This window comes from Mesoplodon mirus, assembly GCF_964341445.2.
Source record: "Mesoplodon mirus genome assembly, chromosome: 2".
Classification (NCBI taxonomy): domain Eukaryota; kingdom Metazoa; phylum Chordata; class Mammalia; order Artiodactyla; family Ziphiidae; genus Mesoplodon; species Mesoplodon mirus.
Window position 1 is genome coordinate 215,927,043 of NC_138977.1, and position 25,859 is coordinate 215,952,901.

The 25,859-nt window shown below is 35.9% G+C and overlaps 1 protein-coding gene across 1 annotated transcript in view; it reads left to right on the forward strand.

Moving 5' to 3' along the window:
* ATRNL1 (attractin like 1) overlaps window positions 1-25,859 on the forward strand; it is a 707,592-nt gene that overhangs the window by 485,565 nt on the left and 196,168 nt on the right. The window contains exon 27 of the mRNA XM_082611125.1: window positions 13,947-14,054. Within this exon, the coding sequence (XP_082467251.1) occupies window positions 13,947-14,054 (108 nt within the window). The remainder of the gene's footprint in view (window positions 1-13,946; window positions 14,055-25,859) is intronic.

Here is a 25,859-nt window from a genome sequence, read left to right on the forward strand (position 1 = left end):
ATATGGCCTTTATTATGTTGAGGTAGGATCCCTCTGTGCCCACTTTCTGGAGAGCTTTTATCATAAATGGGTGTTGAATTTTGTCAAAAGCTTTTTCTGCATCTATTGAGATGATCATATAGTTTTCATTCTTCAAGCTGTTACTATGGTGTATCACATTGATTGATTTGCATATATTGAAGAACCTTTGCACCCCTGGGATAAATCCCACTTGATCATGGTGTATGATCCTTTTAATGTGTTGTTGGATTCTGTTTGCTAGTATTTTGCTGAGGATTTTTGCATCTATAGTCATCAGTGATATAGGTCTGTAATCTTTTTTTGTAGTATCTTTGTCTGGTTTTGGTATCAGGGTGATGGTGGCCTCATAGAATGAGTTTGGGAGTGTGCCTTCCCCTGCAATTTTTTGGAAGAGTTTGAGAAGGATGGGTGTTAGCTCTTCTCTCAATGTTTGATAGAATTCACCTGTGAAGCCATCTGGTACTGGACTTTTGTTTGTTGGAAGATTTTTAATCATAGTTTCAATTTTATTACTTGTGATTGGTCTGTTTATATTTGCTATTTCTTCCTGGTTCTGTCTTGGAAGGTTATACCTTTCTAAGAATTTGTCCATTTCTTCCAGGTTGTCTATTTAATTGGCATAGAGTAGCTTGTAGTACTCTCTTAGGATGCTTTGTATTTCTGCGGTGTCTGTTGTAACTTTTCCTTTTTCATTTCTAATTTTATTGATTTGAGGCCTCTCCATCTTTTTCTTGATGAGTCTGGCTAATGGTTTATCAATTTTGTTTATCTTCTCAAAGAACCAGCTTTTAGTTTTATTGATCTTTGCTATTGTTTTCTTTGTTTCTGTTTCGTTTATTTCTGCTCCGATCTTTATGATTTCTTTCCTTCTACTAACTTCGGGTTTTGTTTGTTCTTCTTTCTCTAGTTCCTTTAGGTGTAAGGTTAGATTGTTTATTTGAAATTTTTCTTGTTTCTTGAGGTAGGCTTGTATTGCTATAAACTTCCCTCTTAGAACTGATTTTGCTGTATCCCATAGGTTTTGGGTTGTTGTGTTTTCATTGTCATTTGTGTCTAGATATTTTTTGATTTCCTCTTTGATTTCTTCAGTGATCTCTTGGTTATTTAGTAGTGTATTGTTTAGCCTCCGTGTGTTTGTATTTTTTACAGATTTTTTCCTGTGATTGATATCTAGTCTCATAGCGTTGTGGTCGGAAAAGATACTTGATACGATTTCACTCTTCTTAAATTTACCAAGATTTGATTTGTGACCCAAGATATGATCTATCCTGGAAAATGTTCCATGAGCACTGGAGAAGAAAGTGTAATCTGCTGTTTTTGGATGGAATATCCTATAAATATCAATTAAATCTATCTGGTCTATTGTGTCATTTAAAGTTTGTTTTCCCTTATTAATTTTCTGTTTGGATGATCTGTCCATTGGTGTAAGTGAGGTGTTAAAGTCCCCCACTATTATTGTGTTACTGTCGATTTCCTCTTTTATAGCTGTTAGCAGTTGCCTTATGTATTGAGGTGCTCCTGTATTGGGTGCATATATATTTATAATTGTTATATCTTCTTCTTGGTTTGATCCCTTGATCATTATGTGGTGTCCTTCCTTGTCTCTTGTAACATTCTTTATTTTAAAGTCTATTTTATCTGATATGAGTATTGCTACTCCCGCTTTCTTTTGATATCCATTTGCATGGAATATCTTTTTCCATCCCCTCACTTTCGGTCTGTACGTGTCCCTAGGTCTGAAGTGGGTCTCTTGTAGACAGCATACATATGGGTCTTGTTTTTGTATCCATTCAGGAAGCCTGTGTCTTTTGGTTGGAGCATTTAATCCATTCATCTTTAAGGTAATTATTGATATGTATGTTCCTATTACCATTTTCTTAATTGTTATGGGTGTATTTTTGTAGGTCCTTTTCTTCTCTCATGTTTCCCACTTAGAGAAGTTCCTTTAGCATTTGTTGTAGAGCTGGTTTGGTGGTGCTGAATTCTCTTAGCTTTTGCTTGTCTGTAAAGCTTTTGATTCCTCCATCAAATCCGAATGAGATCCTTGCTGGGTAGAGGAATCTTGGTTGTAGGTTCTTCCCTTTCATCACTTTAAATATATCATGCCACTTCCTTCTGGCCTGTAGAGTTTCTGCTGAGAAATCAGCTGTTAACCTTATGGGAGTTCCCTTGTATGTTATTTGTCATTTTTCCCTTGCTGCTTTCAGTGATTTTTCTTTGTCTTTAATTGTTGTCAATTTGATTAGTATGTGTCTCAGTGTGTTTCTCCTTGGGTTTATCCTGCCTGGGACTCTATGTGCTTCCTGGACTTGCATGGCTATTTCCTTTCCCATGTGAGGGAAGTTTTCATCTACAATCTCTTCAAATATTTTCTCGGGTCCTTTCTCTCTCTCTTCTCCTTCTGGGACCCCTATAATGCAAATGTTGTTATGTTTAATGTTGTCCCAGAGGTCTCTTAGGCTGTCTTCATTTCTTTTCATTCTTTTTTCTTTATTCTGCTCTGTGGCAGTGAATTCCACCATTCTGTCTTCCAGGTCACTTATCCATTCTTCTGCCTCAGTTATTCTGGTACTGATTCCTTCTAGTGTGTTTTTCATTTCAGTTATTGTATTGCTTATCTCTGTTTCTTTGTTCTTTAATTCTTCTAGGTCTTTGTTAAACATTTCTTGCATCTTCTCGATCTTTGCCTCCATTCTTTTTCTGAGGTCCTGTATCATCTTCACTATCATTATTCTGAATTCTTTTTCTGGAAGGTTGCCTGTCTCCACTCTATTAGGTGTTTTTCTGGGGTTTTATCTCTGTTCCTTCATCTGGTACATAGCCCTCTGCCTTTTCATCTTGTCTATCTTTCTGTGAATGTGGTTTTTGTTCCACAGGCTGCAGGACTGTAGTTTTCTTGTTTCTGCTGTCTGCCTTCTCGTGGACATGAGTAGGTTTTAAACTGATATAATGTCTTAGCATTTATTATTATTATTCCATTATTCCTCTTTTCTTCCTCTGTCTGGTAGCAGGCTTGATGAGAGGAAAGGTAGGTTTTGTTTTTGACACATTACTGCTCAAACGACAACCCTGCATACCTGAATAACCTGCCTTGAAAATCTGCTGTGGCCATTTGACAGTTGAGGACATTTTGCTTTCAAACAATGAAGAAAATCTGAGTAAGCTTGTGCCTTGCAGATTTAGTTATAAAATGATAGAATATCATGGTTTCCTAATTCACTGATGCAAAGAGATTTTGCCACTTCTCTTTATTTCCTCACACCATCCTACCACCAAAAGCCCAAACTTGGTTTTTTACTTATATTCCTGTATGTTAAAAGTGTTTGTGTTAATAATAGAAATAGTCTCATGAAATGTTGCTTCATCGCTAATTCAAACTTCTTGTAAATTTTATTATGTAAGTTCAGGAATAATGACTAAATCATTTTGATTGCTCCTTTTATACCTTTCAAAAATCTTAGGAATAATTGCTATTAAAATATGAATGCATTATGATGACTTTGTGGCAATTTTCTTCATAATATTTACAGTATTGCAATAACGTGGATGAAGAGAAATAAAAAAACCTGATAGTGATTTCTTGCATCCACAAAATTGCCCATTCTAAAAAAATGAATATCCAGTTAGATTTGAGCATAAACATAAATTCTAGAATATCAGAGGACATATATTTTTAAAGGTTTTTTCACAATTAAAATAAGTTTTATCAAACCTTGCCTTCAGTCACATTCAGATGATACAGATTTCTATACTTTAAGTCAGTCATTCATTGTTCATCAAATACTCTTGACTACAAACTAAGTGCAGTGGGGAATAAAAAAACAAATAAAAAATAGTTTTTGCCTTAAAGATTTCAGAAAAGCATGAAGATTTAAAGGAATAGTGCCACTCTAATATCATAAATAATTTGTAGGTGAGATGATCACTTCAAATTTGGATGGAGTAGAAGGACATTTGGAGGTGTGGGGGGAGGACAGATAGAACCTGGACACAGGAGGAAAGACTTAGGAAGACAACTGGAAACAGAGGTAGTTACTGTTTTCTTTAGTGTGCGTGTTTTTAAGGATTATTATCTGAAATCCATTAGAGTTGTAGCCTTCACAGTGGTTGGAAAGGTGATTAATATGAGCTTTTGAGGAATGATACGATATTCGAAGTAGTAGTATTACATGGAAGCATTTCATATATTTGATAGACTCAATGACCATTCCCAGTTGCCAAATTTTTTTTTTTGCTTTATAACAAATTTAATCAGTTATACATATACATATGTTCCCATATCCCCTCCCTTTTGCGTCTCCCTCCCACCCTCCCTATCCCACCCCTCCAGGCGGTCACAAAGCACCGAGCTGATCTCCCTGTGCTATGCGGCTGCTTCCCACTAGCTATCTACCTTACGTTTGGTAGTGTATATATGTCCATGCCGCTCTTTCACTTTGTCACAGCTTACCCTTCCCCCTCCCCATATCCTCAAGTCCATTCTCTAGTAGGTCTGTGTCTTTATTCCTGTCTTACCCCTATGTTCTTCATTACATTTTTTTTAAATTCCATATATATGTGTCAGCATACAGTATTTGTCTTTCTCTTTCTGACTTACTTCACTCTGTATGACAGACTCTAGGTCCATCCACCTCATTACAAATAGCTCAATTTCGTTTCTTTTTATGGCTGAGTAATATTCCATTGTATATATGTGCCACATCTTCTTTACCCATTCATCCGATGATGGACACCTAGGTTGTTTCCATCTCCGGGCTATTGTAAATAGGGCTGCTATGAACATTTTGGTACATGTCTCTTTTTGAATTATGGTTTTCTCAGGGTATATGCCCAGTAGTGGGATTGCTGGGTCATATGGTAGTTCTATTTGTAGTTTTTTAAGGAACCTCCATACCGTTCTCCGTAGCGGCTGTACCAATTCACATTCCCACCAGCAGTGCAAGAGTGTTCCCTTTTTTCCACACCCTCTCCAGCATTTATTGTTTCTAGATTTTTTGATGATGGCCATTCTGACTGGTGTGAGATGATATCTCATTGTAGTTTTGATTTGCATTTCTCTAATGAGTAAAGATGTTGAGCATCCTTTCATGTGTTTGTTGGCAGTCTGTATATCTTCTGTGGAGAAATGTCTATTTAAGTCTTCTGCCCATTTTTGGATTGGGTTGTTTGTTTTTTTGTTATTGAGCTGCATGAGCTGCTTATAAATTTTGGAGATTAATCCTTTGTCAGTTGCTTCATTTGCAAATATTTTCTCCCATTCTGAGGGTTGTCTTTTGGTCTTGTTTATGGTTTCCTTTGCTGTGCAAAAGCTTCTAACTTTCATTAGGTCCCATGTGTTTATTTTTGTCTTTATTTCCATTTCTCTAGGAGGTGGGTCAAAAAGGATCTTGCTGTGATTTATGTCATAGAGTGTTCTGCCTATGTTTTCCTCTAAGAGTTTGATAGTGTCTGGCCTTACGTTTAGGTCTTTAATCCATTTGGAGCTTATTTTTGTGTATGGTGTTAGGGAGTGATCTAATCTCATACTTTTACATGTCCCTATCCAGTTTTCCCAGCACCACTTATTGAAGAGACTGTCCTTTCTCCACTGTACATTCCTGCCTCCTTTATCAAAGATAAGTTGACCATATGTGCGTGGGTTTATCTCTGGGCTTTCTATCCTGTTTCATTGATCTATATTTCTGTTTTTGTGCCAGTACCATACTGTCTTGATTACTGTTGCTTTGTAGTATAGTCTGAAGTCAGGGAGCCTGATTCCTCCAGCTCCATTTTTCGTTCTCAAGATTGCTTTGGCTATTCGGGGTCTTTTGTGTTTCCATACAAATTGTGAAATTTTTTGTTCTAGTTCTGTGAAAAATGCCAGTGGTAGTTTGATAGGGATTGCATTGAATCTGTAGATTGCTTTGGGTAGTAGAGTCATTTTCACAATGTTGATTCTTCCAATCCAAGAACATGGTACATCTCTCCATCTATTTGTATCATCTTTAATTTCTTTCATCAGTGTCTTATAATTTTCTGCATACAGGTCTTTTGTCTCCTTAGGTAGGTTTATTCCTAGATATTTTATTCTTTTTGTTGCAATGGTAAATGGGAGTGTTTCCTTGATTTCACTTTCAGATTTTTCATCATTAGTATATAGGAATGCCAGAGATTTCTGTGCATTAATTTTGTATCCTGCAACTTTACCAAATTCATTGATTAGCTCTAGTAGTTTTCTGGTAGCATCTTTAGGATTCTCTATGTATAGTATCATGTCATCTGCAAACAGTGACAGCTTTACTTCTTCTTTTTCAATTTGTATTCCTTTTATTTCCTTTTCTTCTCTGATTGCTGTGGCTAAAACTTCCAAAACTATGTTGAATAAGAGTGGTGAGAGTGGGCAGCCTTGTCTTGTTCCTGATCTTAGTGGAAATGGTTTCAGTTTTTCACCATTGATTACGATGATGGATGTGGGTTTGTCATATATGGCCTTTATTATGTTTAGGAACGTTCCCTCTATGCCTACTTTCTGCAGGGTTTTTATCATAAATGGGTGTTGAATTTTGTCGAAAGCTTTCTCTGCATCTATTGAGATGATCATATGGTTTTTCTCCTTCAATTTGTTAATATGGTGTATCACGTTGATTGATTTGCGTATATTGAAGAATCCTTGCATTCCTGGAATAAACCCCACTTGATCATGGTGTATGATCCTTTTAATGTGCTGTTGGATTCTGGTTGCTAGTATTTTGTTGAGGATTTTTGCATCTATGTTCATCAGTGATATTGGCCTGTAGTTTTCTTTCTTTGTGACATCCTTGTCTGGTTTTGGTATCAAGGTGATGGTGGCCTCATAGAATGAGTTTGGGAGTGTTCCTCCCTCTGCTATATTTTGGAAGAGTTTGAGAAGGATAGGTGTTAGCTCTTCTCTAAATGCTTGATAGAATTCGCCTGTGAAGCCATCTAGTCCTGGGCTTTTGTTTGTTGGAAGATTTTCTATCACAGTTTCAATTTCAGTGCTTGTGATTGGTCTATTCATATTTTCTATTTCTTCCTGAGTCAGTCTTGGCAGATTGTGCATTTCTAAGAATTTGTCCATCTCTTCCAGGTTGTCCATTTTATGGGCATAGAGTTGCTTATAGTAATCTCTCATGATCTTTTGTATTTCTGCAGTGTCAGTTGTTACTTCTCCTTTTTCATTTCTAATTCTATTGATTTGAGTCTTCTCCCTTCTTTTCTTGATGAGTCTGGCTAATGGTTTATCAATTTTGTTTATCTTCTCAAAGAACCAGCTTTTAGTTTTATTGATCTTTGCTATCGTTTCCTTCATTTCTTTTTCATTTATTTCTGATCTGATTTTTATGATTTCTTTCCTTCTGCTAACTTTGGGATGTTTTTGTTCTTCTTTCTCTAATTGCTTTAGGTGCAAGGTTAGGTTGTTTATTCGCGATGTTTCCTGTTTCTTAAGGTGGGATTGTATTGCTATAAACTTCCCTCTTAGAACTGCTTTTGCTGCATCCCATAGGTTTTGGGTCGTCGTGTCTCCATTGTCATTTGTTTCTAGGTATTTTTTAATTTCCTCTTTGATTTCTTCAGTTATCACTTCGTTATTAAGTAGTGTATTGTTTAGCCTCCATGTGTTTGTATTTTTTACAGATTTTTTCCTGTAATTGATATCTAGTCTCATAGCATTGTGGTCAGAAAAGATACTTGATACAATTTCAATTTTCTTAAATTTACCAAGGCTTGATTTGTGACCCAAGATATGATCTATCCTGGAGAATGTTCCATGAGCACTTGAGAAAAATGTGTATTCTGTTGTTTTTGGATGGAATGTCCTATAAATATCAATTAAGTCCATCTTGTTTAATGTATCATTTAAAGCTTGTGTTTCCTTATTTATTTTCATTTTGGAAGATCTGTCCATTGGTGAAAGTGGGGTGTTAAAGTCCCCTACTATGATTGTGTTACTGTCGATTTCTCCTTTTATGGCTGTTAGTATTTGCCTTATGTATTGAGGTGCTCCTATGTTGGGTGCATAAATATTTACAATTGTTATATCTTCTTCTTGGATCGATCCCTTGATCATTATGTAGTGTCCTTCTTTGTCTCTTCTAGTAGTCTTTATTTTAAAGTCTATTTTGTCTGATATGAGAATTGCTACTCCAGCTCTCTTTTGGTTTCCATTTGCATGGAATATCTTTTTCCATCCCCTTACTTTCAGTCTGTATGTGTCTCTAGGTCTGAAGTGGGTCTCTTGGAGACAGCATATATATGGGTCTTGTTTTTGTATCCATTCAGCCAATCTGTGTCTTTTGGTGGGAGCATTTAGTCCATTTACATTTAAGGTAATTATTGATATGTATGTTCCTATTCCCATTTTCTTAATTGTTTTGGGTTCATTATTGTAGGTCTTTTCCTTCTGTTGTGTTTCTTGCCTAGAGAAGTTCCTTTAGCATTTGTTGTAAAGCTGGTTTGGTGGTGCTGAACTCTCTCAGCTTTTGCTTGTCTGTAAACGTTTTAATTTCTCCATCAAATCTGAATGAGATCCTTGCTGGGTAGAGTAATCTTGGTTGCAGGTTTCTCTCCTTCATCACTTTAATTATGTCCTGCCACTCCCTTCTGGCTTGTAGAGTTTCTGCTGAAAGATCAGCTGTTAACCTGATGGGGATTCCCTTGTGTGTTATTTGTTGTTTTTGCCTTGCTGCTTTTAATATGATTTCTTTGTGTTTAATTTTTGACAGTTTGATTAATATGTGTCTTGGCGTATTTCTCCTTGGATTTATTCTGTATGGGACTCTCTGTGCCTCCTGGACTTGATTAACTATTTCCTTTCCCATATTAGGGAAGTTTTCAACTCTAATCTCTTCAAATATTTTCTCAGTCCCTTTCTTTTTCTCTTCTTCTTCTGGAACCCCTATAATTCAAATGTTGGTGCGTTTAATGTTGTCCCAGAGGTCTCTGAGACTGTCCTCTGTTCTTTTCATTCTTTTTTCTTTATTTTGCTCTGCAGCAGTTATTTCCACTATTTTATCTTCCAGGTCACTTATCCGTTCTTCTGCCTCAGTTATTCTGCTATTGATCCCATCTAGAGTATTTTTTATTTCATTTATTGTGTTTTTAATCGATGCTTGATTCATCTTTAGTTCTTCTAGGTCCTTGTTAACTGTTTCTTGCATTTTGTCTATTCTATTTCCAAGATTTTGGATCTTGGAAATAGAATCTTGGATCAGCTTTACTATCATTATTCTGAATTCTTTTTCAGGTAGACTGCCTATTACCTCTTCATTTGTTAGGTCTGGTGGGTTTTTATCTTGTTCCTCCTCCTGCTGTGTGTTTTTCTGTCTTCTCATTTTGCTTATGTTACTGTGTTTGGGGTCTCCTTTTTGCAGGCTGCAGGTTCGTAGTTCCCATTGTTTTTGGTGTCTGTCCCCAGTGGCTAAGGTTGGTTTAGTGGGTTGTGTAGGCTTCCTGGTGGAGGGGACTAGTGCCTGTGTTCTGGTGGATGAGGCTGGATCTTGTCTTTCTGGTGGGCAGGTCCACGTCTGGTGGTGTGTTTTGGGGTGTCTGCGGACTTTTTATGATTTTAGGCCACCTCTCTGCTAATGGGTGGCGTTGTGTTCCTGTCTTGCTAGTTGTTTGGCATAGGGTGTCCAGCACTGTAGCTTGCTGGTCGTTGAGTGAAGCTGGGTGCTGGTGTTGAGATGGAGATCTCTGGAAGATTTTTGCCGTTTGATATTATGTGGAGCTGGGAGGTCTCTTGTGGACCAGGGTCCTGAAGTTTGCTCTCCCACCTCAGAGGCACAGCACTGACTCCTGGCTCCTCAATTTGGGATGATTTGTTGTCTATTCATGTATTCCACAGATGCAGGGTACATCAAGTTGATTGTGGAGCTTTAATCCGCTGCTTCTGAGGCTGCTGGGAGAGGTTTCCCTTTCTCTTCTTTGTTCTCACAGCTCCTGGGTCTCAGCTTTGCATTTGGCCCCGCCTCTGCGTGTAGGTCGCCGGAGGGCGTCTGTTCTTCGTTCAGACAGGACAGGGTTAAAGGAGCAGCGTCTTTGGGGACTCTGGCTCACTCAGGCCTGGGGGGGAGGGTGGGGCATGGAGTGCGGGGCGAGCCTGCAGCGGCAGAGTTCGGCGTGACGTTGCACCAGCCCGAGGCGCGCCGTGAGTTCTCCCAGGGAAGCCGCCCCTGGATCCCGGGACCCCGGCAGTGGCGGGCTGCACAGGCTCCCGGAAGGGCGGTGTGTATAGTGACCTGCGCTCGCACACAGGCTTCTTGGCGGCGGCAGCAGCAGCCCCAGCGTCCCACGCCCGTCTCTGGGCTCCGCGCTTTCAGCCGCGACTCGCGCCCGTCTGTGGAGCTCCTTTAAGCAGCGCTCTTAATCCCCTCTCCCCAGTTGCCAAATTTAAGCATGGATTTTCATATTACTTTTAATTTCATGGTTTGTTTTGTAAGAGATTTTGAATAATAAAACAATTATTATAGGTAACAAACATGACACTAAGAACGTGCATAATTTTAAAATGTTCTGTACAACAAAGTTTATCACAACATGATTATAATCTGTTGTATTATGATCAATTTGTTCTTTTGGCCTTTTCTTTCTCCTAAAAAATTGGCAGCTGCAGACTAGTTATGAAATAAATCATCTGTTATATGGCTTCTTATCTATATATAAAATGTCAAACTTCATTTTATATAAAAATCACAATCACAAAATAAGTTAATCAATTTTTGAAAGTTCTTAAGGAAGTACTCTATATTTCCCCAGAAGTTTTAGGTTGAGTTTTTATCATTCTTAGTCACAAATGGCAGAAAGCAGTTCCAAATCTAAATTCATTTTACCACAGTCATGACATTTTCCAACTGTCTCATAAATCAGCAACATTTGTTAAAAGGGAGACTAATAGAGCAAAATATGTCACTAGTGCCAAAGAAAATGGGCCTGTGGTAATTAGTGTGCCATCTTTAAAGACAAAATTGGTGCTTGAAATTTAACGTAATAATTGTACCAATGAACCGTTACTGAGTTCTCACAACGTGCTAGATTCTGTGTTGAGCAGTGCAAGTGCATTATCTTATTAGTCCCAATCTTCTGATATTATTGCTATTCCCGTTTATAGAGAGGGAACAAAAAGCCTTAGAAAAGTCTACGGAATTTGATGATGGTACAATAGGTAATGGGTGGAGAAGCTGGGATTCAAAACAAGTCCTCTGAGGTCTAGGTGTAGGCACTATTAATAGCCCAACTTTACGATGAGAATATTTGAGGCATTGAGAGGTCTAAATAATTTGGTTAAAGTCAAACAGCTACAAAGTGGAAAAACTGGTATTCAAACACAGGTCCTAATTCCAGAGTCTACATATTTTGCCTGTCAATATTTCCACTAAATTTTGACAGAATTTAAGTTGTAAGCATATCGTTTATATCTCTTTTGTTCTGACATAGAAGGGGCAAAATTCAGGAAGTAATGCATATAGATGTTAACTGCTAAGAGAAAGGACAATTGTTAAGGATATGGCTAAGAGCCAGGGACTTAGTAGCAAAGAGAATCTCACTTTGTTCCATTTTATTATTTTAGGGCCATCATATCAAAGCAAGAGTGTTTTAGGATAAAATCACTTACCCTCCCTAAGTTTCCCAGTCAGAACATTTGCATTAGTTTCCCAAAGTCAGAATGTCAGCCAAAGTCCTCGAAGTAGTCCTCTGCTAAGTGACCTGGAATGAATTCATTTGGCTAATTCCCTATTTATATCCTTTACTGCACACTATCTTGTGCTCTTATTATTTTTATTTAGCCATGTCTTATTTTACAAACTACAGTGTTATGGTCCTGGACAAGAAAAATATTTTTATTCTTTGTAAAGCATACTGTAATAAGCATTCAATTCTTAAAAAGTGATGAAAACTCAAAGCTCAGAAGACAAACTGGAATTTTTTAAATGCCTTTCTATCCTATAGTACATTTTTTTAAATGAATAAAAGTATCAATCACTGATTTTTCTTTATTATGAGTGGTGGGGGTCACAGTAATACATTATTTTCCGGAGGAATCTATTCTTTGTCAAATATAGTGACTGTAGAATATTTATTGACTTATATTACAATTTGTGGTATTGAGTATTCATTAATTATATTTTGTAGACCTTTTACTTTTAGGTGTAGGGAAAAGGTAAGATGAGGAAAGAGAAAGTGTTCATTTTTTTAAAAAAAATCAATTATATGTGATGCCATTTATAAGCTAAGGAAAACTAACACAAATGAAGAAACTTTAATACAGATACTAGAAAATCATGTTAAGATCCAAACTAGAATTTACAGTTTTCTCAAGGGAATTTTTATATTACGGTAGCAAAGGCAGTTTGTATATTTGCATGTGTGTGTGTTTATGTTTTTACCAGATAAAAAGAGCATTGTGTCTTCTACACTTAGCATCCCTTGGTATTTGGAGTAACATTATGTTTGCATTTTGCATAGACACGGTATTCAGATCAATTGGCCACTCCTATTGAGAGAGACACAAACAAGATTCTGTTTCCAGCAGCTGTATTTTTAATAGTACAAATCTGAGTTTATATTAAATTGAATAATTCGGTTGTTTAAATCACATTTACTTTTTACTCTGAATATGTTTTTAGTATGTCTTCATTACTCCTCAAAATACATATAATTTAAGAATTTAAACTACTACTGAGTTATAGTTGTATTATTTCTGTCCCATATTAGCAAGTAGATGTTCCCACTTTAATAATAAAAGCAGGGCCTTAAATTATATTTTAGATGCTCATTACATGAACACTGTTACTGCTGTGTCACAAGCGTTAAAATAAAAATGTTAAATAATAAACTGCCATCAAGCATTGGCTTTTGTTCCTTCGTCATCTGAAAGGGAATTTTAGGAATGATGCATCACAGTGCTACATACATTTACATTCAAAGACCAGTTGTTAATGTTTTAAGTTACTTCCAGTGAATCTTTAAAAATCTGTGTGAATAATGAAGCCATTCATTGTGTTCAAGGATTTTGCCTTTCTTCAATGATATGATTTTCTTCTCATTTGAAAGAGTATTTAATTACATTGCTCATCCACTTTTAATATTTAATAATAATTTTATTAGCTGTGTAGAATGAGAAGGGCAAGATTTGCAATATCTAGTGCTGGTCATTAATTTTTTCTTATCATGGCTTAATGAATATTATAATTACAAGGAGAGGCAGAAATATAAATTAGCTGGGTACTTGGTTGGGACTTGCTGGTTTATTGGTTTTAGTTTGAGCAAAGCCCAGAAGAGACACAAATAGAAAGAAACAAATATCCGGAAGTGTTTTAGAAGCCCTGGCACACATGTTTTGCAACCTACTAATCATTCCTCATTTAAATAATGAACATTTAAATAATGAACAGAGGCTTTGAATAAGGTTGAAAACACTGACAATAACAATTCCTGCAATTGACAGGGAATCTTGATGACTTACAAGGCTTAGTCTGGGCAGGTATATGTTCCTTTAATCTCTATTAATGCATTTTGACAACTTTTGATTATCTTTTCTTAAACATTTTTAGTGTTACTTGCTTTCAGCTAAGACAAAAGCATGAGTTACTCTGAGTGGGAAAACTTGGCATAGCCATCATCATAATAGCACTTTTTACTTAAGTAGCAGCTCTCATCTGAAGTTTTCCAAGTGCTTTTGAGTACATTTCATTAGGCTTGTGGGATGGAGGTCAGGGGAAATGTTCTTTGGAGGCACCATACATTTAAAGCCTCTATGGAAATATAACCCAGGCCATGGGGAGAAAATAATTTTCATTTTTAATGATCTAGATAAGACTATGTGTATGAGATGATTTCTCAATTTTGAATGCCATTTTGTTCAAAATGGAACTAGATATTGTTGAATTTAACATGTTTTAAAACAAGTGATTTTTAACCCCCTCCAGCAACTGCTTCGAGAACGACAGCAGATGGCCAGCCGTCCCTTTGCTTCTGTTGATGTAGCCCTGGAAGTGGGAGCTGAACAAACAGACTTTCTGCGAGGGTCATTAGAGGTAGGAACAGTGGTGCTGAAAGGGGACCGCTGTGATTTGCATATGTATATTACTTCTCTAAGCTGCATCTGCTTGTGAAGCCAAACAGAGTCTGATTATCTAGACTTGACAAGATTCATATGTTATGCCATTTTCAAGGCACATAGTTTTAATAGTATGACATGAGCTGTAACAGAAGCCACTGGAGAATCTATTAGTCTAGGCAAGAGTGACAGACCACTCACCTGGCAGCCCTTCCCTGATAAATAGGAGCTGAAGGAATTTAAGATATAGGTATGATGGAAGAGACACAGTGCCTGTATTTAGTCCTTGGAGTGCTCAGTGCCCCTCAGTTAACAATTCACATCATTCTTTATTAACAAAGTTGGCTATAAAAGGTGGGTGGAGATGAGTTGCATTTTAATTACATAGTTTCACTTTTTGAACATTGAGAATTGTAGAATATAATGAATATTTTTTATGATGGCTGTATTAGTATATGCTTTTATTGCAAATGCAGAAATAGAGTATGGTGAAAGAGAAATGATTATGTGCAAGTAAATGTGATATTAGAATCCTGAAGTAATGCATGAAATTTCTGAAAATAATAACCCCCAAAGAGGAAAAATCCACACATTGTGATTAATGTCTAATCAAAGCATTTTGAGGCATAGTAATTTTATTGTGTGCTGACCTTTTTAATTTATATTTCATATGTGGTAAGATGTTTAAGCAGGAAGATTAAAAAATACTATACAATTGAAATATTTTATTCGCTTTTTAAAAAGTACCCTTTTGTGATTAACTTCATGTTGCTATTTTTAGACTTTGCTTTTCTTTGAGGAAAGCAAGGAATATAAAAATAGATTCCTCCAAATATCGAAATACAAATATAATTGATTTTGTCCATAGAATTTTTGGTCATTCTGAAAAAAATAAAGTCAGACCTCATGGATGCTATACAAAGGACCAGATTTTAGAGGGCATTTCTCTATGAAATTTTTTTATTAATAGCTTTTGTGTACTTGATTTTTTACTACTCTAGATCACAGGTTGCCATGGAAGCTTAGAACATTAGAAAATTTATAGGTACATCTTCAATTACTTAGGGAGAAGTGCTCTAATTTCTAATTTTACAGTAAGTGCTTTGATTTCATTTTGACCCTTAGTTTCAAATAACTTTAGTATGGAACCTTTAACAAATAGAAAACCTGAACTGTTTGAATCTAACTTCCTTTTTCTCCTCACTTGTTTAAAACATTCTCAAATGCTGCTAAAACTCAAGTGAAAAGAGACAAACGAATGTAAACGATACATATGCAGGCCGAGGTAGAAAAGGAATAATCAAAGAACTAGAAAACTCATAAACTTAAGAAACAAATGTAATAACTATGTATCATCATAGCTGGTCAGTCGCTGCTTAATAGTGTTCAAGAAAGTATTCTCAGGTGTTTTTATAACCTTAAATTTATTTTGTAGAGTTTAAAAAGTTCTACCTCTACTTTCTTTTCCCCCATATTTGCCTGGTAGTCCTTCTTTTATTCCTTTATTCCCAACTTCTCTGTACCCTTTTGTTTTACACCTATCCCTTGTAGAAAAGACTGTTAGCTTTTTATTTTCCTGGTCACTCGGTCACTCTGTGTTTCTGTCTTTTGATTGGTAAATTTAATCTGTTTACGTTGACAATAATTACTGGTCTACCAAGGCTCATTTTAGCTACTCTGATGTGTGTGTGCGTGTGTGTGTGTGTGTGTGTGTGTGTGTGTGTGTGTTGGTCATCGTTGTTGTTACTGGCCTTGCTTCTTTTTGGTTCTTTTTCACAGCTTCTTTTGGATAAATTGATTTTCTTCTACTAAACTGAGTATTAAATACTCTATTCCTATGTTTCTGGTAGGTATCCCTTACTTACCAAGATAGAAATGACTATTTTTCCCTATCGGTGTCTAAAGCTTATTAATACAAATTCCTTCCCTGCCCATCTCAAACACAGTTATTACTTTAGCATGCTTTCAGCTCTCTCTGTTTCTCCCACCCTGTGTTAATACTGCCTGGAATTTTTGACCCAGATATTATAGGTGCACTTTTTCTGCATCACAGCATATTTAAATAACAATGAACCACCTTTACTCTCCTTTACTTTTTGTGTCTAGTTGCTTGCTCATGCATTTCTTTCACTTGTCACTAAAGTAAATCCTCCAAATATTTTCTTCAAAGAGAAACTTTATGTATTTCAGACCTTAAATACCTATATACCAATATATTGATCTTGTCCTCACATGTAAATAATAGTTTAATTAGATATAAATTTTTGTTTCAAAGTTGTCTTCAAAACTTTAAAGATATTACTTCATTGTCTCAGGTCTCGTGTCAGTTTGATTCTTTGTCCTTTACCAATGAGCTCCATTTTCTTTTTGGAATCTTTCAGAATTTTCTCTTGTTTTTCAGTGTTCTTAAATTTCTCTCTGATATATAAATATGATCCTATTTGGCACTCTATGTACCCTTTAAATCTGCAGACCTGTAACTTTGTACAGTTCTGGCTAATCTTTTTTACTATTTCTTTAAATATTTATTACTCTATTTTCTCTCCTGGAATTCCTATTAGATACTCTTGATCCTTCTTTTACCATCTATATTTCATAGCTTTTCTCGTATTATTTCCGCTTTTTTAATCTCTTACTGATGCCTCTGGGAACACTCCTCAACCTGGTATTCCAGTATACAATTTTTTTCTTAGATTGTATCTTTTCTGCTGTTTAACCCATTCATTTACTTCATTTCAACAATTACATATTTTGTTGTTAATACTTGCAAGTGATTTTTCTTCATAACTGCTTGTTTATGGTTCATATTTCTAATACCCTCCCTTACTTTTCTGAAATGAAACCATTTATTATATTTAATTTAAATATTGTTTCATATTTACCATCCTTTAGTATAGACTGTTTCATTTTTCTATTTCTTTCATGGTGCTTACAGTCTTTTTTTCACTCTTATGTTATTCTATTAACACGTATTTTGTCATTAAGATCTACTTAAAAATAGGCATAATATCCTTGACTCTAGATTGTGCTCTTATAGGTAATTTAGAGGTTGGAGGTGAGGAAGCTGCTCATAATGAATAACCTGGGCTCAAGCACTACCGCTCATTTGCCACGGGTGTCCCTTTCACTGCAGAGAACTTTCTATCTAGTACTTCTTTCCCAAGCATTATTATCGGATGGTAGCCTCCCTCTGGTATAATTGCCAGGTCAGCAGCTGAAGTGGGGAGAAGTGAATGCTTAGGAGTTGTCCAGCCTCCTGCTAGTGTGGCTGTAGGATCCCTCACCCTAGCAGAGCTCTAGAGCTCCTCCGTCATTAGTTTGCAGCCTTGGGCTGGCACTGGCTTGGTTCTGATGCTTTTCTGCCCCACAGCAGGCAGGGTAGGCATCAGTCCACCCAGGACAACGTGGACTCCAGTCCTCTTCTAATACAGGTCACCATTTCCTCCCTACAAGAGTCCTAATCACTTTCAGTCTTTCCTAGTGTTTCTTCAAGACTTTGTATTAACCTCTGAGTGTGTCCTGAGAGTCATCAACCTTCTGATTTCTTATATGTTATCTCTCTGTTTGAACTCAGGGGAGGGACAAGTGCCTCATTCTGGCTTGTCATTTTTTGGCTGCAGGACCGTATGTGCAAGTGCTTTGTATTCCATAAAGCTTTATGTTAATGTTGGTATTATTATTTTCTCTTTTATTATTATTCAGTTATATGAATAACTGGTGTGCCTCTATTTCTTTTGTATCACTTGTTTTCTAAAACTTAAATTCAAAACCTCAAAGAAGAAAAATACCTACCTGCATACTCCCATTTAGAAAGCCCTTTTTATCTGGGGATCAGGTTCTACTTATCAATGTATAGTATTGTTAGTTTTTTGGAAACAGCTTTATTAAAATGTAATTCATATACCATACAATTCACCCATTTAAATTGTAAAATTTGATGGGTTTTAGTATATATACAGTTGTGTAACCATCACCAGAAATCAATTTTAGAACATTTTCAAAAATTGATTTCATCTCCAAAAGAAACCCCATTCCCTTTAGCAGTCACCACCCCCTCCCTTTTTTGCCAAGCCTCTCTCTTAGCCCTAATCTGCTTTTTGTCCTTATGAGTTTTCCTCTAGTATATTTTCATTCCATTTCATATAAATGGAATCATGCAATACATAGTCTTTTGTGACTAGCTTCTTTTACTTAGCCTTATAGTTTCAAGTTTCATCCATGTTGTGGCATGTATTGTACTTCATTCTTTTTATTGCCAAATAATATTCGATTTTATCGATATAGCATATTTTGTTTTTGCACTCATCAGTTGATGGACATCTGGAGTGTTTCTACTTTTTGGATATTTTGAAAAATGCTACTATGAATATTTGTGTACAAGTTTTGTTTCCATTTCTTTTGGGTATGTAACGAATAATGGAATTTCTGGGTAATATGGTAATTTTTCATTCCTTGTTGAAAAGACTTTCTTTCTCCATTGAATGATCTTGGGAATCTCATTGAAAATCAATTGATCATAAATGTGAGAATTTATTTCTGTAATCTCAATACTATTCCATTAATCTATAGGTCTATCATATGACAGTACAGCACTATTTTGATTTCTATAGTTTCGTAGTAAGTTTTGGGATTAGAAAATGTAAGTCCTCCAACTTTCTTCTTTTTGAAGATTGTTTGGCTCTTCTGGGTCCTTTGAATTTTCACATGACTTTTTGGATAAGTTTGTCAGTTTCTGCAAAGAAGCCTGTTAGTACTTTGATAGGGATTGTGTTGAATCTGTAGATCAATTTAGGAGAACATATAGTATTTTAACATTCACTTTATTAAGGTGGTAGTTTTGTTAATTGAGTGCCTTTATCCTCCATCCTCAAAACCCTAAGTTCAGTACCAGGTTTCCTTCATCTTGATAAATAATTATGATTTCTGATATTTAACGTTCCCTATATTCACATGTCTAATAATCTCAAGTAAATTGACAACTTAGAACTTTTTTTTTGAATTCAGGTTGAAAATACTGTTCTTCAGTAGATTGTTTTTAGATCTTAAATTGTTTACTTCTTCCTGTAAAAGTTAAACATCAGAAGTAAATATCAGCAGCTAATGCTAATTTCTTTCTTTGACATACTTTAGAAAATAATAGAGGTAGAAGCATAAAGCTTAAAATTATATTTTGTTTTCTCCTTTTCTAAGCATTTTGTAATAATTACTACTAAGTAGAAGTTATCTATCTGCTGTATATACACATACATATGTGTACATATACATTTATATGTGAGGTTTATTTTCCATTGTCACAGTACACTGGCAGCTGTTCCAAATTGCTCTTTTTTATGTACATAACTTAGTATGATGTGGTTTATTGATCTGCTTACACAGCAAATTCTGAAGCCTAGGCCTATTCTGAAATAACATTAAGGACTTTATTTAAACCTAGAAAATTAAAGTAATTGTAAAGTTCCTCTGCTGGGTTTTTCTTAAAATTCAGTGATTAAATTCAACACAAAGCCATAAGTAAGCTGGCTATTACTATTCTGTAAATATTCATTGAGTATTCATAATGTGGTAATTTCAGGAGTGGATTCCTTTTAAATTAAATTGGACTCATGTGCCACTCTGAGTTCCAAATCTGTACAGTCAGAGGGAGAATGTAAGATATAATATGAAATTAATTACCTTTCATACATCTGTAGGTAATGGTACTATACACCAGAATGTCCTATTCTATGAAGTAGATGTGTTCCTGAAAATTTTATATATAAGTTAATTATATTTTTTAATGAATGAGGAGTATCACTCTTCACAAGAACTTTGTATAAACCCTAGGTGTAAAACTCTTTATGAGTAAAAAAAAAAATTATAGTATGAATAATCCCCCTATAAATTATGTTTAAAAATCTGAATCATTGTATTTTCTAAATTATTCTGACAAAATACATTATTAAAATTTAATAAATGCACTTAGAATGTAAATTTATATATAAACACAATTTATTAGTTGGATTTAAACTTGTTTTTAAAAGAGGGTTATTTTTAGGACTTCACTGGAGGTCCAGTGGTTAAGACTCCATGCTTCCACTGCAGTGGGCACGGGACTCTATCCCTGGTCGAGGAACTAAGGTCCCACATACTGCACAGCACGGTAGAAAAAAAAAGGGTTATTTTTGTGGTGACCTTGTGACCTACATAGTATATATTTATCAGTTTCTTCCACCAAGTAATAGCATGATAATGTATGGTAACTGTTTAACAGATTTTTATGGAATGTTCCATATATGTCAGGCACTGCTCTAATAAACACTTGAGAAACATCAGGGAACGAAACAAAGAACCCTGTCCTCATGGAGTTTATATTCTAACAAGGAAAGTAAGTTATTTAATATGTTAAGAGGTGGTAAGTACAATGGAACAGGAAAAAATAAAGCAGGATAAGGGTTTGGGGAGTGCTTTGTGGAGGTGGGGAGAGTGTGCTCTATTGAATAGGGTGGTGGTCAGGGTGACCTCATTGAGAAGATGAGAGCTGAGCAAGGCTTGAAAGAGGTGAAGGAGTTAACCAGGCAGCAGATTCCTAGGGAAAAGTGTTCCAGGCTAAGGCAATGGCTAGAGCAGGGGCCCTAAGGTGGGCATGCCGGGCAAGTTCATGGAACAGCAGGCATAGGGTGGGGGCAGGTGCAGGAGGAGGCAGATGATATAGGGCCTTGTAGACCTTTGTAAGGATCTTGACTTTCAATCCTAAGTGAAGGGGAGAGAACCAATTGCAGGCTTTTGAGAGAGGACTGACGTAATCTGTTTCTAGAAAGATCACTCTGCCTTTTGGGTTGAGAATAGTTTGAAAGGTGATATTGTATAGTTTCCTGAGAAGCAGACGGTAAGACAAGGAATTGGTTCATTTGAAGAATATGCTGGTAGGGAAATGGAGCCATGAGAAAGGGAATGGAAAGCAGTCAGTACCACTATGGACAACTAGGGCTTAATCCCATTGGGGAGACTCTGGGAGTCAGGGTAAAATGCACGTCAGACTACAGACACCAGGACAGTTCCTCACCTCCCTCCAATCACTGGTTGAGGGCCACTTCCCAGAAGGCCAGAGGAAGCCCTCAGGCAAAGAAATGAGGGCTTTGGCATTGGAAGTTAGTGGAAAACTGACATGGTAACTGGGCGGCCGGGGCATGGGGGGGAGTGTAAATCAACCCAAAGTTTCTGCTACTAGGGCAAGAATAGAGGGAGAGAAACTTGTTCCGAGGCTACTGTAGGAATCCAGGCAAGGGATAATGGTGGTGAGAGGCTAGACCAGGGTCATAGCAGTAAAAGTGATGAGAAGTGGTCAGATTCTGGACTTCGCTATTAAAGTCATTGTGAGTATAACGTTCTCATTTTGAAAGCCTTTGTGTTTGTAAAATCCAAATAGAAAATAAGACAGGATTTTCTCTCTTTAACTGGCACTGTAATAGCTCTAAAACTTCTGAGGCTGCTGTACTTACTCATTGAGAGGAATAGTCACATTCTCTCGTAGTAAACCCTCTCAAACAACAAAATATATGCTTCTCCTAGGTAACTGATAGCAACCATGAGAAAATGAGGTAAAAGAACCTAGAGCCCCTTAAGTGACTTAGATTGACTAGGCTTGTTAGATCTGGTGTCAAATGAAAAGTATAGCATACAGTTTGATCACAAACAAGTTAATTTATAGCCCATTATGTTGAAATGATGATGATGTGAAGAAAGTACATTCCCCGGGCTTCCCTGGTGGTGCAGTGGTTGAGAGTCCGCCTGCCGATGCCTGGGACACGGGTTCGTGCCCCGGTCTGGGAAGATCCCACATGCCGCGGAGAGGCTGGGCCCGTGAGCCATGGCCGTTGAGCCTGCGCGTCCGGAGCCTGTGCTCCGCAATGGGAGAGGCCACAGCAGTAAGAGGCCCGCATACCGCAAAAAAAAAAAAAAAAAAAGAATGTACATTCCCTGTTCATGGGTATTTGGGGGAAGAGTAGTGGTAGGAAGGAAGGAGGGAGGGAGTTGGCAGTTTTATAAACTTATATGAGTCCTCAATTGTCATTGACAGTTTTTGCTGGGATATTATTCTTTGTTTCTATTTTTATTTTTAATTTTTTTAGCCAATTATTCTTCTACCTCTAATATTGAAAAACTGGAAACCACTTTAATGGCCAAAACTAAAGGATTTGTTAGTTAATTTATTATATTTTACAAAATGGTATATACATTGTGATCTAATTTTTGATAAACATTGGAAAGGATCTGGTCTAATAGATTCTTAATAATAGTTGTATCTAGGTGGGTAGTATATATGAGTTATTCTTTTTGCATATCTGTATTGTCCTTTCTGTAATGGCATGCATGGCTTTTTTTTTAACAGGAAAAAATAAAACCAACAATAGAGTGAAAATATAAAATGTGAAGGTTTTTTCCCTTAAGTTTTAGGCCCTTATATTGACTGCATATTTGGGGGCTTGAAATCTTGCCAGGTATTTAACATGAATGTTTTCAATCATCATTTCTGTTTTAGGGAACAAAACCTCTTATGCCTATTGTACATATTCTGGACTGCCCTGTTAACCTTTTTACTCATCATAATTAAGTTATCCACATTTCAATTTTTGAAAATGTAGATGACCATTGGGTTATATTCTACAAAATTAGTGCTTAGGTGTTCACCAAGCATGTGCTAGAGAGTGCTTTCCAAACAATAGAGATGAGGACTTATATGCCAAGGTAAGGAGCTTCAACTTGAGCTTCGTAGGTCATGGGAACAAGTGAAGTGCTCAAATTGAGTTTAAGATACTATTTTTCAAAGTTTATTTACATGTACTGTCTCAATCTCATGTGAACCTAGGTCAATCTTATAAAACCCGAAGCAGATTTTGTTTGTCCTATTTACTATTGAAGAAACTGAGGCTCTGTGAGCTTAAGACCCGTGGTGAAGATCACAGTTTAGTCACCAGTAGAGCAAGAGCAGGGTTCGTATCTCAGATTGGCCCAAGAAATTTCTTTTTCACAGAATTCTTAAATATTCTGACTTTAGTTCAAATTGAGAATACATTTTAGGCCCCAACATATCTCTGGAATATTTTTTCTTGTAAAGCTATTTATAAGCATAGAATTACTTAACATTTATGTAGATGCTCATATAGTCATGAGTAATTGAGACAGTTCAGCCTAGTACACTACATAAGAAAAAAGGTGACGGGCACATTGTTTAAATCAAGGCCAGGCACAGTGAGCATCTCTCATGTTAAGAGCATTGTTGGCTTTGCTCCCAGAGCAGTGTGAGCCCTGTTCTCTGCTGATGGGTAGAGCCAGTGCCCCTCTGGCATTTCACTCCTGGCCTGGCATCTTCATGGACAGTAGTTTCAATGGTTGGACTGAGGATTTCCTGGGTTTCTTATTTTTCAGAGATTTATAGCTGTCTTGTGATACTTAATATTTTAATTATTTTATTAACATTTATTATCAATGTTCTGATTATAAAAATAATAAATCCTCATTGTAGAAAAAATGCAGAAATAATCAAAATTAAAGTATTCCATTCATAAATATCTATTGCCAGAACTTTTATTTCCTTCCCGCAATATTTTCTCTTGCATATATGTATTTTTACAGAATCGAAAGTATATTCTATATGTGGTTTTGCATTCTGTTTTTCTCACCAAGTAGTATAATAAGAACATTTTGCACTTCTAAGTTTGATTTTAAAATGCCATGTTGTTTTGTAGTATAACATAATTTATTTGGCTGTTTTATTTTCAATTAGTTTGATTCTAATTTCAAACTATTATAAATAAGGCTTTAATTAATGTTCATACATAACTCTTGATCCTAACCTATAAAAGGTAAACTGCTAGATCAAAAATTATGACCTTTCATGGATCTTGAGATATATTGCTTACTTACTTTCCAGAAATGTTCTTTTTCAAACTACCTTTAACAAAGAACGAGAATTCCTGTTTTCCTGCATCTTTGTCAAAAATGATTTTTAAAGCATTTAAAAAACAATTTTGATAATTTGAAATATGAAATGTTATATTCTCCTTCAGATTTCTTATTATTAGCAAAATCAAATATTTTCATATTGTCTTTAACCATCTGTATTTCTCCTAGTTCATTTTATTGGCTATTATTCCCATGTCCTCTTCCATTTAATAGCATTTACTGATAGTAATCTGATTACACAAGAAATTCTATATTAGTCACAGAAAATTTGGAAATGATTCATAGCTTATTCAGTATATTTCTTCATCCTTCTCTTGGAACATTTTTTGCTTCTTATTTATAAATCACATATATTAAATGTTTGTAATTTTCTGTGACAGATATTTCCCTTCTGGATATTGCTATTAAAATGTTATATTTTCTCTATTTTTTTCTACTAATCAAACTGGTTTAGTAATATTTTCAGACATTACTTTTGCTTTCTATTTATCCTGAATTTTTAATTATTTTTCCTTCTTTGCTGGCCTTCTCTTGAATCGAAGATTTTTAAAAATCAATATTTCCTTTTCTCCTCGACTGATATGCATATTATACACTCTTTCTCCTCTTTTGGTGATTACTCTTAAAATTCTAGCAGGCATAGTTTCAGTCTGAAAATAATGAGCTCTTCCCAAACAATAAAAGGTCCTAAAAACAATATAAATCTTGTTTTCATTTTATATGTCACAGTTATCTTATTTGTAGTTCTATGAGTTTTGTCACCCCTTGAATTAAACATTAGTATTGTTGCTGTTTTACATGATCAATATGTGTTTAAATTTTCCTGTATAGTCACTATTTTCTTAGCTCACTGTTCTTTGCATTCAGAGCTTCCTTCTGAAATGTTTCCATCTTCCTATTATTAATCTTTAGAAATTGCTTTGGCACATGTCTTCTGATAACACTCTTAGCTTGCGTCCCACTGCCTGCCTCTTCAGTTTCACTCCAGCCTTGGAGCATCCCCATTGCTTGCAATCTAAGAAATGTTTTGGAAATACACATTATCAAGCATCCAGTTTCTTTGCAGTAGGAGTGCCATACTCAAACATTTTGTTTATATGAAAATTGTTCTGGCTTTTGACTTCCACTGTTGCAGCTGAGAAATCTTCTGACAGTATAATTGTAATCCTTTTGTAGCAAATCTAGCTTTTCTTACCAATGACTTAAAATCTCTTTGTCTTTGGTGTTCTGCAGTTTTACCATGATTTTCCTAAGCATAAATTTATTTGTATTTATCCTTCTTGGCAGATTTTGTGTTTTCTAGGTCTGAGGATTCAAAGTCTTTGTTTACTACTAAAATTTCTCAGTTATTATCCATTTGAGTTTTACTCTCCTCCATTTTCTGTGTTCTCCTAAGATTCTGATTAGATGGATGTCAGATCTTCTCATTCTACCTTCAAAATCTCTTAATCTCTGTTTAGTGTTTTCCATCTCCTCTTTCTGTGTTTCTTCTGGCTTATTTCTTCAGAGCCTTGTTACAGTTCACTACTTCTTTGTTCAGTAGTATATAATCTGTCTACCGTAGCCACTAGATATCTTTCAACACATATTTTTTTCATTTTTAAAAGTTCTGTTTGGTTCTTTTCAAATCTGCTTAGCAGTTTCTGAAAGTCTCTTCTTGCTCGCTAGTTTTTATTCCCTCACATTTTATTCCAAACATATTTTTTAAAATTTTATATCCAGTCATTTTAATACCTGAAATCCTTGGGAATCTAAATCTATCAATTTCTTTCTGTGGGCTTTCATTCACTGTGGCTTATTTCCTGGTGTGTTTAGTGATCCTTATGAGCTCCCATTTGTT